This window comes from Stegodyphus dumicola, chromosome 11 (genome assembly GCF_044657685.1).
Source record: "Stegodyphus dumicola isolate Sdum_Otavi_A_Nest chromosome 11, ASM4465768v1".
In the NCBI taxonomy this organism is placed as follows: Eukaryota; Metazoa; Arthropoda; class Arachnida; order Araneae; family Eresidae; genus Stegodyphus; species Stegodyphus dumicola.
The window spans coordinates 148414533-148431283 of record NC_140778.1 but is presented as its reverse complement, the minus strand read 5'-3'; the positions used below and the strand labels follow the sequence as shown (position 1 = coordinate 148431283).

Genomic DNA, 16751 nt, shown 5'->3' with positions numbered 1-16751 from the left:
AACGCATAACCTGGCAAACGCTCAAAAGATATCGATTGGTGCCAGGAAATGTTGGAAAAATATCTTCAAGGTACATCATAGGCTGAGTATAACACCTGCACAGGTGACGACACATGGATCTATGCATATGAGGCCGAAATAAAAGAGTGGTCGACTTATCAGGACTATTATTTCTTCTAATTGCTTTTGCAAACATACTGGAGTCCTGAGTAGAAAAGGGAGTTTACTAAAAACTATGTCCCTGCAAGTGTAGAAGATAGGACACGAATAGGATGGGTTTCATTACTCTTTATTCTTCACAATTTATAGCTGTTCCCGCACTTCGGGATACAGACACCAGTACTTACGGTCTGAAACGAACAAAATAAGAACTACAAACTATAAATAATTAAATAAGAGCTAAACTCAAATCCTTTACAAAGACTAGTAATGCAATGATTGGCCTTTTAAACTTTACGGATGCAGTAAGCAGAATGCGGGAACTACAATACGGTTGAGTTTTTCTTTTCTGACACCAGTTGTTACGTTATTTTCTTCCTTCACGTTCGTACGGGGTTCGTGTGGATTTGGAGTGAATAACGACGACACTTGGTGAAGTATGGAAACACACTTTATTTACCAGTATTGTCAGAACAGCTCCAATAACATTTTTTACAGTCGTCGAAGATCTACTATAAACAGGCTGGAACAATCAGCGACACAGCCTTCAGGTTATCAGGCTATCACGGTGGAGACAGCTTCCTGCAAAGCACCCGACTCTGCTTTCCGGAGTACAGCTCCCGACTCTTCGGTTCAGTCGTTCCCGGAGCTCAACACGCTCTCTCGAAGATGCACTAACCGCGATACACTAACAGACTCCTTCAGTGCACTCGACGACCCACTCGGCACTCGCTACCCGGCTGTCAACTCGATCGACTCCGCAAGGGATTGACTCGCTAGACTAGACACACTCTCGACGAGGAACACACACACTAACTGACTGCTGACCAAGCAGGGTTTATATAGCTTTCGGCTTGTGTTCCGGACCATTCTGGGCTAAACCGGTAAGAATTCGTTCCAGAAGGTTCTCCAACCGTCCATGGTATATCGCCAATTTTGTCGCCAAATGGGCGATTTCTTGCCAAATATGGCAACCCTGCCTTCTCTTGCTATTTTATGGCAACCCTAAAACTGCTTTGCGGGGAAGCTATCTTACCTCCTCTGTACATTTCGTAACGATACGTTTTCAAGTATCAGAGGGAATTTTCTGGCCTTAAAGACAGACAGCAACTGACTGAGAAGTATAAAATATCGCGTGAGGTAAGGTAGCGAAAAGTCTTTCTTTTTAACTCCTTATTGGCTAACAGCCACAGCAGTTTGCAAGCTGAATTTGAATAACCAAATAAGCGCGTTCAATCTGGCCGGAAGTGGAAAATAAGAGAGACCAGTATAGTTTTAGAAATAAAATAAACGTTAAAATCCTTACAGACTATATGGGTCTTCCAAGATGAGCCCAATATAACAAAAGTTGTTCGCAGAAAAAGTAGTCGAAGCAAATGTTGCCTGTTTCTTTGGTACTACCTGTGACCTGGCAGCAGTGGCGTCAGAGCAATGCAGGATGATCAATTCCGAATAGTACACGACCATTTGTTTGCCAGAAGTCACCAGAAAAATTCGAAAAAAAGCAGAAGAAGAGGTGAATCCTTTTTCATCATGACAATGCGAGCTCTCACACATCGGCTCAAAGGAACTTTTGGCAGGCCAAAGCATCGAATCGATGAGTCATCCGGCTTACAACACTGATTTGGAACCCAATGACTTTTTTTCATTCCCGTACATCGAAAATAATTTACTTAGTTACCGATTTGCAACTCCCGAAGAAGTGGTTAATGCATTCAAAACGCATGTTTGAGAGTTACTTTAATCGGAGTGGAAAACGTGTTTAAAATTGGTTCAAAAGGATCTTCATGGGGAATATTTTCAATATATTATAATATTATTTTCAATATATTATATATTACAATATTATTATAATATTATTTTATTATTTTCAATATTTCAACAATAAAACCAATTCCGATCATAAATATTTGTTTTTCTTTATTACGCCAGAAATATAAATAGCAACTCTCGTATTAAAATGCAAAAGATCCCTTGTATGCGATCATTAAAATCTAAACCCTTTGAAATTTTTTTGAACACACAAGAAAATTTTCACTTTTTCAAGCAGTGTTTTAACTATATATTTGTGTTTTAGTTCCACATGCATGGGAACGATCTTGATGGACTTCACAAATATATTCCAACAGAAATGCTGCCAGAAGAGCTGGATGGAACGGCAGGACCCATGGATAATACTGAATATTACAAATACATTCTCAGCCACGAAGATCTTCTGAAAGAAATGAACAAATGTGGGTTTAAAAGTGAAAAATGAAGAATAGAGATTAAATGCAAATAAACGTAACTAGGCAAATGTATTCTTTTAGTATATTTTTTCGTATACTCACAATAACAAAATAAACAAGTCACAATAACTAAAGCTGAAGGATCCAAATGTGCCATAGGTACAACTTAACGAGGTGTCCAATTTCAGTTACCTTTAGTACCACAAAATGACATATTTTCATGCCTTCAAATAAAACTTTTTTTTATAATGTGTGTACTTTTTATAATGTGTGTATTCCTCTGAGAGGCACAGGTTTTTGGATTTGTCATGAAGATCTGTATTTATGCAGCATTTATCAACTAAATTTATGTAATTTCTTATTTTAGCCTCTATATTTATAAACTTACATTAATTAAGATTTCATTTACATTATTAGAGAAAGCAAGAAAGCAAAATATAGTAAGTTGTGACTTTATATGTATCAAGTGTCAAAGAATCTTATGACCGGATAAAGTCGGTCATGCCGCTTAGAGGGTTAATATTTTACAAATATTTTAGTTTGTATACAATGTTCTTTTAATAATTGCTTGTAAATTATGATAGATAACTGTTTACCTTTCCTAATAACATCGATGACTACTTAAGTTTTCTAAAAGTTTATGACTATTTAATTTATGTATAATTTTCTATTTAATCACGATTTATCACTTTTGATGATCGATGAGTACTTAAGTGTGCTATTTTCTAATCGATTTCTAACCGATCATACCGTGATTTCCTATTTGATTTATCATATTTATCCTATTTGATTTATCAATATTTTTTATCAGTTTTTCCTTAAAATTTACTTTGCCAAAAAGATTCTTTGTAATTTTTATTGTAATTTCCTTCTGATGTAATCATATTGTACTTATCATTACATTTGAGTAATGCATTTAGAAGTTGTGCTGTAAACACAGGCTCAGTGACTCCATATAATAGAGATAAAAATACATAGATTAAAAAATTGAAGGTCATCGAAAGAGATTTTGAATCACTAGATCGTGCTTCATTATAAACTAATCTTTACATCAAAATGATTAGAAAGCTTTGATAAGCACGGCCGCAGTAACCTTGGACATGCATAGAAATTTTGCTCATAAGTTTTCTAACCTTCAGCTTTCAATTTTTCTCAAAATATATATTGTATATATTGAGAAAAATGAACAATTGAGAAGATAATTTTCTATGATATTGCTATAATTTTTTTATTACAATTTTTGCATCTCAATTTATACGCATCTCCACTACTATTAGCTAGAGCTTGTACTACAGTGTTTTGCATTTGTCATTTTCCTTTTACAATATTCCAGTTCGTTTTAAATGAAACCGATTTTTTAAAAATTAAATGAATTTTGATTTTACCTTTGATTTTTCTTACTTCCTTTTTCAGTTATGACTTTGCTAATTGGAATTTATGTAGTCTTCAAATTGCAATTCTTACTTTTCTTTTTTGGTTTTCTCAATTTTTACTTTATTGTAATTTTATGGAATTAATTTGATTATGTTTAATTAAATCATTGCAGCTTAGGCGCAGGATACTTAATAGTCCTTCCTTATGTTTGTGTTATTATCCATATATATATATATATATATATATATATATTCTTCACAAGAATAAAGTAAAGTTAAATTTAATTTTAAATAATTCTCTTGCGCCATTGCTGCAAGGAATGGATTTAAAAGCATTTATAACAAATTTAAAGTTAAGTTGTTTGAATTTAACAAACATTATCTATTCGTAAAAAGCAAATTTAAAGTTAAATTTAAATGAAATTTAATGTAAACAAATAAATGATTAATTATTGCTGCGAACTAATCTACAATATCATTTAAATTCTAAGAACACCTGCAAATCAAGTGCAAGTATCAAAATCGATGAATAAATATTACATTCCAAAAATTATTTAACCCTAAAAAATTTATTTATAAAAGTGCATAAGTGAATGATTGTTGAGCAGGCAGGAGACCGACTTATCAAGGGGAAGTTGCCTCCAAATCTAACTCTTCAATCATTCAATTCACGGTTCGTCATCGATGTAGAAAGGGTAAAAGTCAAAACCAAAAGTAATACCAAATGTGGTGAATTACTAAAAAGAAATTTAAACAAGTGGAATTTTGAGAAATTAAAAGACTAGAATTAAAATTAAAAAATTAATAAATAAGAATTAGAAAACCAAAGTAATTTAGAAACTCCTGCCTACAGAAACTTCCCCTACACGAATTATGCATATAAATCAAAAAGAAACTAGACATTATCTATAAAATAATACATAAATTATACTTAAATAATACCAAAAAGGCAAGTAAATAGTAAATTTTAATTTAACTTACCAACTATATTTGTTTTTGGGGAATGGAGAAGCTTTGCCAAACTAAGTGATGTTAAATAGTGTGTTCTGAAAACTTTAAATAGAGGGCGCTGATGTAAGGTTAAGTTGAGTGTAAAGCTGCTATCTGTGATAAATTTAAAAAACCTATTCTGTAAACTTTTAAGTAATGTAAAATGTGTGTTCTGTTGTAAAAATGTGTAAAAAAAATGTGTCAAAAATGTAAAATGCAAACTGTAACGTTATGTGAAAAACTATTAAGGAATGTAAACTATCAAGGATGTAAAAATGGAAAGTATTTTTGAAAAATTTAGAAATAAAATTATTTTGAAGTAAAATTTAATTTCAATTTAAATTTTGAAAATTTTTAAATTTAATATTTAAAAAATAATTCATTTTTAATTCATTAATATTCATTTATTAATATTTTAATTAATATTCATTCATTTTAATTAATATTCTCATTAACATTTTTAATTAATTAACATTACTCAATTAACATTTTCAATTAATACTCTCGTATATATATATATATATATATATATATATATGAGGTGTAAAAGCCATACTAAGTGTGTAGCTTGAAAACAGAGTGAAGTTTGCAAAACTGTTTTGGTGACGTCATGCCACACCTCCTCTATCCATGCGGCTAGTTTCGACGTAACCGACCACGCCAGTGGGGAGTACTGCGTCATTGAGTGAACACGTGCAACTGCATTCTGCCGGAAAAATGTCCGGCAACTGAGATAACAGTTATAATTTGCAAGTTATAATTTGTCTATCTGAGATAACAGTTATAATTTTCATGACAGTTGCTGGGGAAGTCTGGAACATACCTGGTATTTTGCAAAACATCAGATCTTCCTTGTGCCGGAGATGTAGGGCCTGCATCAGGGTTCAATCTCGTAATTTCCAATCCCTTCTTTGAACCCCCTGCTTCCTTTCGAAACCCTTCTTCCGTTAACTATTTTTGTTCTTATTTCTTGTATTCTGCTGTACTAAGCATGATAAGCATGTTTCGTCAACTTGCTCAGGTTTTTCCTTGTGTTCTGTATTGTCTGTACCGAGCCAGGAATGCCTTTTTGACCATGCATTCCTATGTTATTTTCTATCGTCTAGGTGCACTCTATCTCTCCTGCAAGTTTGTAAGAGAATTTTTGAAAACATCCTGTATACAGTAAGACCCCGCTTAACCTTTTGAAGACGGGATGGCCATTATAGTGGCCATAGAGTCCTCTCTTTGAAAAGACGGGGTTGTCCACTTTAGTAGCCATGTCTTTTTCCCCCATTTTGCAAGCTGAAAAGTGGGGTGAAATGTCAAATTTGACGTCCCTGTGGTTTTAACCACTTATCTCTTTTAAAGGTCTTTCTTTTGCGACATAGATGCACCCCTCTGAGAATCCATTAAACTACACACAAGAATCTTTGTTGCAAGTAGGAGGTGATTTCTTAAAGGGGGGAAAGCATCCGGTTCAAGATTTCCCGTCCTTTGATAGCTTTTGCTGCTAGAAAACCCCCGGCCTCAAAAGGTTAACGCTGTTTCGTTTAGCGCTGTTTCGGTTTAGCGCTCTTTTATTTCAACCCGGGGATTCCACGAAATCGCTCGCAGCATACGGGGATTCCCCGAAATATTATGCAGCGATAGGTTTCAAATACATATCCGAAAGAGTGTACTTGTATTTCTTGTTTGGTGCGGTATTGTACAGACATATTTTGAAGGGGTAAATGTGGAAGATGTCGAAGAAATAATTCAAGAAGCAGCGGCTAGTCTTTCTAATGATGAGCTCAAGGAATTAACTGAACAAGAAGAAAACAAAAATGTTGACAGCAGTGATTCAGAAGAAGAGCAAAAAGAACTTTCGATGGCGTTTGTAAAAAGGAGTTTGTCTACCATAACTGAAATAATGGATCAATTCATTGGAAATGATCCGAATTTTGACAGGAGCTCAAAAGTAAGGCGTGGTGTTAGAGATGCTCTATCCGTTTATGAAGAACTTTTAAGAGAACAACGCAAAAGAAAAAGGCAAACAACATTAGATGCTTTTGTCACAAAAAGGCAGAACACTGAAAACGCGGAAGGCTAACTAAATATGACTGACTTAAAATTTTATTTGTTTTTTTTTTTAAGAATATTCGTTTTGTTATTTATATTTTGTTTTTATTTTTGCAAGAAATAATAATGTGGTATTAATTTGGGCTTTAAGAAATAAATGTTTGGTTTTATTTTTATTAAAAAAACATACTTTTTAAATTTAATACCTAACCAATTTCCTAGCCATCTTCCCCTAACCCCAATATATACATGTAAAGATAGCCTCGTTTAGCGCTGTTTCGCATTACGCTCTACTTTGATGGAACGTATCCCCCGCGTTAAGCGGGGTCTTACTGTATATAAATTTCATTTAAATTTAAATTTAATAATTTCTGTTACTGTATATCCATATATAGTACATACGGTAACAGAAATTTAAATGACTTCTTCCAGTAACAGAAATTTAAATGACGCAAGTATTCATGCTTTGGGAATGGCAAATTAAAACATCTGATGTGTACGCCACATAAGTTCCTTGTACGGAGTATTAAATAATATTAAATTGTACTAATTTTTTCTTGCATTTCATCTAAACTTATTAAATTGAATTAAATCTACTTCGTCGATTGCGTATAAGCCACAATAGAATAAATGCACTCTTTAAAATTCACTATGTTTATTTACCACAGCGACACTCTGACTCTAAGTTCGCTTAACAGCGTTATATCTCATTCATTTCATAACGCACAATGCACAAAAATTATATCATCTGAATAATTATCTAATCGTTGCCACATTTTCTATTTAGTTACTATAACAAATCTAAAATGATGTGTACAAGAAATTAAACAAATAAAAAAGACACAGTTTTTCACAGACGATTCAGCGCCGCTTACCTAATAAGCATGCGCTACTCGTAAACATTTTCCACTGTTCGAGACAGACTGGCGAGAATATTTGCAGCTAACACTTATTTCGTCGAATTTCGTTAGAGATATATTTCTCATTCATATTTACGTACGTAGGTACAGGCACTATGAAAAAATCTCTCCTGAATCCATTTTAAATCGGTTTCATAATTCGTTTGGGAAAATAGAGTCCTTTATTCTGCCGTTATGTACAGATCTCAGGCAAAAACATTGTTAAATTGCATTCGACAGGGGTCAAAATGGATATTTTCGGTGAAACATGGTACCTGGAATTTTTCATGATTACAATACTTCTTTTACCTCGTACAAGGAAGTAAAATAACAATAAATAAATAAATAAAAGAATTTTCGGCAAATAACGATATCTAACTTTTGGCTCTAGTGTAGAACTGCGTGCTCCTTTGACTGGCGACAAATATTGTTCAGTTTTGGCAATGAAACCCCGTTTCGGGTTATCATGATAGCTTTAACTTGGTGTCAGCTTCCTGATATTTTTAAGTGAAAATAGATCGATGTGTACATGGACAAAGTTAAGGCCTAGTTTGTGCAATTCTCTGATTTTTTTTTTTTTTTTAAGTGAAAATAGATTATGCAATTCTTTGACTTCTATTTTGGTTTTGTGTAGCGGCCATCTTGAAATTATGCCTTCCTGAATTATGCCTATCTTGAAATTATGCCGATCTTGGCGTTCAAAAAGTCGCCAAAAAGACAAGGGGCACCCAATTGTAAAGTGTTACCCTAATTTTTATTGCGATCTCCCGGTTCCTATGCTGATATTTGGAAAGTTTTATAGTTGTCATGAAAAAATAAACTTATAAGAAATTTGACCCCGTACGACAAAATCGAGCGGAATACTTAATTTCAAAATTTGCAATTTTTATGCCATTTTCAATTTGCTCTGATAAATAGTTTTAGTTTTTCGTTTAAGTTTGAGGAAATAAGTTTAAATGAAATGCAGCCCCCCCCCCCAAAAAAAGTGTATAATTTAATAGGTCATACAAGGAAGTGACGTGGTGTTTACATCAGATTTTTTGATTACTGTCATTGTTATAGCTTGTGTCTGTTCTGCAAGAAAATACTAATAGCCCCCCCCCCCCCTAAATTAGAGAGCTATCACAACATCTCAATATTCGTAAGAAATATTACTGATAAAAGATGAAAAATAATACCTTCATTTGTTTGATATTCGGTTCGATACACATAACAATAGAATTACTTAGCTTTCAGAATGATTATTCTGTCATAAATAATTCTTTTAATTTATATACTTGAGTAATAATTCGTTTTTAAAACGAACAACAGATGGCAGCACCAAAATTAGCTTCCAATTGCCAAAGCAGTTCACTCAGAAGGTTTTTCAGTCAACAGACAATCATGTTTATGACGAAACATTTTTGACAGTGTGGTGTTTGACGATCCCGAAATTTGTATTTCACAAATGGCTGTTGTATTTCTGTTTTGTCTATTGATTAAGCAGATAACCTTTCATTATTCTGCGTACCATTTACGAACAATAAAATAATCTCGTAAGTTGTTGCAAGGAAAAAAAAAAAAAAAAAAAAATCTGATGTGCACACCACATGACTTCCTTGTACGGAATATTAAATTATACGCATTTTTTCTTGCATTTCATTTAAACTTATTAGATTGAATTAAACCTACTTCGCCGACACCGCAAAAACCACAATAGAATAAATGCATTCTTTAAAATTCACTTTGTTTACCATAGCGACACTCTGGCGCTAGGCTCATTTAACAGTATTATATTTCGTTCATATTATAACTCAGAATGCACTAAATTTATATCATTTAAAGAATTATCTAATCGTTGCCACATGTTCTATTCAAATACTATAAGAAAGGTAGAACGATGTATAAAAGAAATTAAGCAAACAAAAAAAAAAAAAAAAAAAAAAAAAAAACCACGCCCCCCCCCCCCCAAAAAAAAGTTTTTGACAGACGATTGAGTATTTCTCATTCAATTAATTCAGTTTTCACTTCGCGACAAGGCAAAAATACATAAAAACTCAAAATATCTGTATTAAAAATTAACGAAGTAAATCTGAAACGCTTATTTCCTCAAAAAAATTCCAGAAAGGATTAAGCATGATTTAAAAAATAAATGAAGGCGTTGAAGGATTAAGCATGATTTAAAAAATAAATGAATCTTTGTTGTTGCGAAGTTAAGTTTCTCTAGATTGGCAACAAATCCGCTATCCTGCTGTTTCAAATGTAAACAAGCAATGGCCGCCATCAAAAACATTATTAGGCTTAGCGGCATTTAAACAATTTTAGAATTGTTGATAATTCTAAACATATTGCATACAGATTTACTAAAGGCATAAAAACCTTAACCAGAAGATAAGAACAACATAATTCAATCATTTTTAAAGCAAAAAATGTACAATTTACAAACATATAAGAGTAAAGAAACTGAGATCACCGAGCCGGGTAACAGAGTGGATATATATATAAACATATTTATATACGTTTGGTGCGGCCGATTGAAACCAAAATACGAGGTGCACATCTACATGTTATAGCAGTCCTATATATAAAACTTTTCTAGGTTAGTTCTGAGGCTACTGGTTTTAAGTTATGCGAGATACGTACGTACTTCGTACAGACGCGACGAAAAATTCTCTTCAGAATTCATTTTGAAGCAGTTTTATAATTTTTTTGGAGAAAAAGAGTGTTTTATTCTGTCCTTACATACAGATATCACGGAAATACATCGTTAAATTGCATTTGAAAGAGGTCAAAATGGGATATTTTCTTTGAAATATGCTGCCTGAAACTTTTCGCGATTACAATACTTCCTTTTTACTTCGTACAAGGAAGTAAAAAACACTTTTCCTAGTTCTCCAAGAATAAAACTCTTCTTAGAAGAAAGGCCATAGCCTGGACTGAAATTTTCAATGAAAAGCCCTAGTGTAAACTAAAATTTGCTTTCCTTTACACATGTGCTTTGATTTCAAATAGAAGAGAAATATGCCTATGTAAAATATAATATTAGGCGAAAAAGCAACATTAGTTTCCCTAGATTTTGATTAATACTCTATATGTTTCGAGAGCGAATAGTCAAAGGCACCGCTGCTTCAGGAACAGAAGCACTTTTGTTGCTGTGTTTTACGTTAACAGTAAAGCTCATTAACAAGATTTAACTCCTCAGCTTTCTAGTGTTGATATATTACAGGAGTGGCAAAACTTCATTAAGACCCGCATGTTGCAGTTCAGGAAAGGTCGAAAGCTGCAGTTAGATTTTCAAAATGGTCACAAGTCCAATTACATTTACAACAATTTCAAAGCGGAGAAAGAGGTTTCAAGCAAAAAGAAACGTTCATATTTACAACATTTTAAAAGCATTGAAATATGTTTCAGATGGAAAGTAATGTCCACATTTACAGCATTTTAAAAAATTGAAACAGGTTTCAAATGGAAAGAAATGTCCATATTAACAACATTTTAAAAGCAGTGAAATAGGTCTCAATGGGAAAGAAAAGTCTACATTTACAACATTTTAAAATCAGTATAATAAGTTACAAAGGGAAAGACATTTCCATATAAACAACAGTTTAAAAGCACAAAATCTGTTTCAGATGGAAAGAAACGTTAATACTTACAACATTTTAAAAGCAGAGAAATAGATTTTGGATCGGGACCATATTTACAGCATTTCAAAAGCAGTGAAATTGGTTTCAAATGGAAAGAAATGTCCATATTAACAATATTTTAAAAGCATTGAAATATGTTTCAGATGGAAAGAAATGTTAATACTTACAACATTTTAAATGCAGGGAAATAGATTTTGGATCGGGACCATATTTACAGCATTTCAAAAGCAGTGAAATTGGTTTCAAATGGAAAGAAATGTCCATATTAACAATATTTTAAAAGCATTGAAATATGTTTCAGATGGAAAAAAACGTTAATACTTACAACATTTTAAATGCAGGGAAATAGATTTTGGATCGGGACCATATTTACAGCATTTCAAAAGCAGTGAAATTGGTTTGAAATGGAAAGAAATGTCCATATTAACAATATTTTAAAAGCATTGAAATATGTTTCAGATGGAAAGAAACGTTAATACTTACAACATTTTAAATGCTGGGAAATAGATTTTGGATAGGGACCATATTTACAGCATTTCAAAAGCATTGAAATTGGTTTCAAATGGAAAGAAATGTCCATATTAACAATATTTTAAAAGCATTGAAATATGTTTCAGATGGAAAGAAACGTTAATACTTACAACATTTTAAATGCAGGGAAATAGATTTTGGATCGGGACCATATTTACAGCATTTCAAAAGCATTGAAATTGGTTTCAAATGGAAAGAAATGTCCATATTAACAATATTTTAAAAGCATTGAAATATGTTTCAGATGGAAAGAAACGTTAATACTTACAACATTTTAAATGCTGGGAAATAGATTTTGGATCGGGACCATATTTACAGCATTTCAAAAGCAGTGAAATTGGTTTCAAATGGAAAGAAATGTCCATATTAACAATATTTTAAAAGCATTGAAATATGTTTCAGATGGAAAGAAACGTTAATACTTACAACATTTTAAATGCAGGGAAATAGATTTTGGATAGGGACCATATTTACAGCATTTCAAAAGCAGTGAAATTGGTTTCAAATGGAAAGAAATGTCCATATTAACAATATTTTAAAAGCATTGAAATATGTTTCAGATGGAAAGAAACGTTAATACTTACAACATTTTAAATGCAGGGAAATAGATTTTGGATCGGGACTATATTTACAGCATTTCAAAAGCAGTGAAATTGGTTTCAAATGGAAAGAAATGTCCATATTAACAATATTTTAAAAGCATTGAAATATGTTTCAGATGGAAAGAAACGTTAATACTTACAACATTTTAAATGCAGGGAAATAGATTTTGGATCGGGACCATATTTACAGCATTTCAAAAGCAGTGAAATTGGTTTCAAATGGAAAGAAATGTCCATATTAACAATATTTTAAAAGCATTGAAATATGTTTCAGATGTCCAAACTAAGAACATTTTTAAAGCAGTGAAACAGGTCTCATTTATATTTATAGCAGGGAAAGAAACAACAAACGGGTCAAACAGGGAAAGAAACATTTGTATTTACAGCATCTTAAAGCAGTGAATTAGGTTTCAAAAGGGGCAAAATATTTAAACATTTTAATAGCACAGAAATAGGTTTCAGATGGAAAAAAAGCCCAGATTTATAACATTTTAATAGCAGTGAAATAGGTTTCAAATGGAAAGAAATGTCCATATTTACAACATTTTAAAAGCAGTGAAATAGGTTACAAAAGGGGGGAAAAGTCCATATTTACAACATTTTAAAAGCACAGAAATAGGTTTCAAATGGAAAAAGAAACTCACATTTACAACAATTTAAAAGCACTGAAATAGGTCTGAAATGGAAAGTAACGTTCATATTTAAATCTCTTAAACATTTGCGGAGCAAGTTTCAAATGGAAAGGAACGTCTGTTTAAAAACAATGACTCAACTGTCTTCCCCCTGACAAAATTGATGATTCCAAATTTCCAAATGCAGTAACCAAACAAATAATCGACATGCTCCCCAAAGCCAAGACACCAGGCCCTGATGTAATCTGCAACAAAATCATCCAAGAACTCCACAGGAATTTCCCGGATATCATAACAACTCTACCGAACAAATGCCTCGCACTTCATGTTTTCCCAGGTTCCTTCAAAGTCGTAAAATTATTCTCTTCGCAAAGAAAGGACGAGACTCAAGAATGACCTCTTGAGTCTATCGATCCTACCGACCGATAAGCATACTACCTGAACTGGGAAAACTATTTGAAAGAGCCCCTGCGGGTCGCCTTCACTACACACACAGGATTCTGTGATCTCTTTGTACCTCATAGTAGTCAGGGATTATTTGTCATACACATGCAAGGTCTGTGTCGACCAGTTGAATCTCATACGGATGCGATAGGACCAACTTCGCCTCTGAGCAATCGAACATATGGCTCCAAGATCCCCTCTCTGTACCTCACTGCAGTCAAAAAGCCTTTGTCAAACACATGCAAGGTGTGCGTTGACCAGTTGAACCTCATGTGGATGTGAAGTGCTGTCCGTTAACAAGAAAGTAGGACCAACTTTGCCCCTGAAAAGTCGAAAATGGGGGCTTTAAGATCTTCTCTCTGTACCTCATAGCAGTCAGGGAGCCTTAGTCAAACACATGCAAGGTGTACGGTCGTCCAACACAATGCCTGCCACAACCATTGCACCTCCACCGTAATGATCTTTTTCTTTGATGAGGGAGTGTTCCACGCTGTCTTCAGATACAGTATGTAGTCAGAATCAGTGACCTCATGCACGGTAAACACCCCGGTGCTCCACTGAACTCTGGTCGAAGGAGCACTTTTTCTGCACCATGGTAAACACACTCTCATAGCGAAGCAGTGACCGGACGGAAATAGCATGATACAGCTCTATCTCATGACGCCTTTTGGGCAACTGTAGATCATGAAACTCGAGTTCTAGTGGCAGCATACAGCTTACGTGAGAGCTGTGAAGCTGCAGCTTCCTGTATCGCCGCTCTGAAAGTTCCCAACTCGTTCTTCGTTGTGGATCTTAGTAAACCATGTCCAGGTCTTGTCGATATGAATCCAGAGTCCTGAAACTATTTCCATTAACTATAGACGGCAGTGGGCATTACATTGAGTTCTACACCCGTGCTTATGATTAGCCTGCCTCCAAGCTACTGACTATTCTGCACATCGTTCTGCCATTCATACATTTGCGGCTATTCATTTTACCTTATAAAATTATCTTATAAAATTTACCCAACTATTGTGAGAAACACGGCGAATATCGGGAAGAAGTAGGAGCACACAAATAGCTGAAAACTCCTCCAACATTTATATCCCCTCTACAGTCCCAGCTCCACTTGTATCCTTATGTACTCGACTCTGAATATTTGCATAATACTTTGGAGTCATAATTAGTACTCTTGGTTCAGTACGTTTTGTAAAAATAGACATAGTTAGCAAATTTTCTCAATTTTGCACTCAACTTTAATAATAAATCTGGTTGATTGCTACGAGATTTGTTCTTAAGACATATAATATTATTAGAAAGTGTAAAATATATTATAAATATAACATATATTTTATAACTAATATATTAGTACAACGGTGTATCTACGGAAATGTATTCTACGGAGGAATTATCAACTAAAAGATATTCAATTAATGTTAGACGAACACCCAACTCCTACGTATTATATTGCCTTGCTCTTGGCTGAATTTAATAAAAGAAATTAAAAAACTGCGTAACAAAAGTAATTACAGTTTTATAAATAAATACTTAAAGTTTTGAGTGATCTAGCTCAGTTAAAACATAAAAAGAGCAATATATTTCTTTTGTTTCAGTTTGATCTCAGTAGATGGCAGCACTAATATTTCTTTGTAAAATCCGATTATTTTCTTGCTAATTTGATATTCTCTTACATGTCATACATGCCGATTAGGTTTTTACAAAAATCTAATTTTGCTAAAATTTGAAATTTGCTACCATCATTTGAAACTAGAATTTGTAAACGAATTTATAGTCCATTACTTGAGTCAAAAATTGCTTAATTAAATAAGTGATATTGTTAAGTATTGCGAAAGAACTTTATCGGTCGAGTTTGAAAGTAAGTATGCCAATGAAAATGAATAAAAACTTTGTCTTTTTTGTTTGGCTCGATTTATATGATCTAAATTGTAATAAAAAATATTAATCTTGATTCTAATAAACATATCACTCAATGACTTTTGAAGTCAGTGGATTCATAATAAATTTGAAACTTTTGGTTTTGAATTCTTCGGTTTGAATTCGCTTGTCCTGTGTTCAAAATAGTTCTAAAAAGTTTCCCTTTATTTAATATTTTCCCTAAAAACATTTTTCACCATGTGAAATTTTTTTTTTTTGGGGGGGGGGAGGGTAGGGGCAGGTCTGTTTTCCTTTGCCTATTTATTTGATTCTATTTTGTTCCTTTTAGACATGATTACCTTTTATTGTTAATAAATTGGTTTATATTGGTTTCTATTCCCTTGAATTTTTGCTTTAATTACTTAAGTGCTTAGCCTATAATGGATACAATATCAATAGTTCTTAAATAAAATTACTCCCAGGCATGGGTGGTGTAGTTATAGCTTTTGCCGCCGTGGGTGGTCCCTGAATTTTTTCCCCTTCTTGATGTACGAATAAGGTGAAGGCGGCATATACGGAAAGGAATAAAACTGCGTTTAATGTTGAAGAAGAACTTCATTTATTGTTTTGTTATCGAATCAAAATTATTATTGTTTGGTTTATGTTGCCATTTTAAATTATTTTGCTGACGTTTTGTTCCCCAAATCATCATTAAATTGAAGTGATCTATTTCACTGTATAAGGTATTTCTCCCACCTTTTTTGCATGCCTTCATGGTGTGGTGGTCTGCACGCTCAGCGCGTAATTGAGAGGTTCGTGGTTCGATTCCCGTCGAAGGCGTTTGCTCATTTTTAATCTCTCCGGCCTCGAAATAACTTAATGTCTCTATAACTGCTGTAGATGAAGTTCTGTAGACAGTATAGGAATAATTCATAACTGCAAAATAAACATTTGTTGTTTTGAAATATCTTTCAATGATTTTTATTTAAAAGACGTTTTCGATAATAGCAGCACTTCCAGTAATTTTGACGAGAGTTTGCAATAACATTACAATATTTGGAACTTTGAGTTTAACATTACAATATTTGGAACCGGAGTTTTCCCCAATTAATTTCCCCAATTTTATTTTCCCCAATTATTTTCCCCAATTAATAACATTACAATATTTAGAACATAAAAAGAGCAATATATTTTTGTTTCAGTTTCACCTCAGTAGATGGCAGCACTAATATTTCTTTGTAAAACCCGATTATTTTTCTGCCAAATTGATATTCTCTTACATGTAATACATGTCGATTAGGTTTTTACAAAAATCTTAATTCTTTTGCTTGTGGAAATTTTATTTACTTTGTTCGGTTTTATTTTGTTTGTATTAA

General features: G+C 33.2%; 1 protein-coding gene across 2 annotated transcripts in view; it reads left to right on the top strand.

Moving 5' to 3' along the window:
* The window catches only part of LOC118186925 (alpha-tocopherol transfer protein-like), a 58077-nt gene extending 55437 nt beyond the window's left edge, over positions 1-2640 (top strand). For both annotated transcript variants that reach the window (XM_085827309.1, XM_035357106.2), the window contains exon 5: positions 2237-2640. In XM_085827309.1, coding sequence (XP_085683435.1) covers positions 2237-2416 — 180 coding nt within the window. In that variant the 3' untranslated portion in view covers positions 2417-2640. The remainder of the gene's footprint in view (positions 1-2236) is intronic.
* The last annotated feature ends 14111 nt before the right edge of the window (positions 2641-16751 follow it).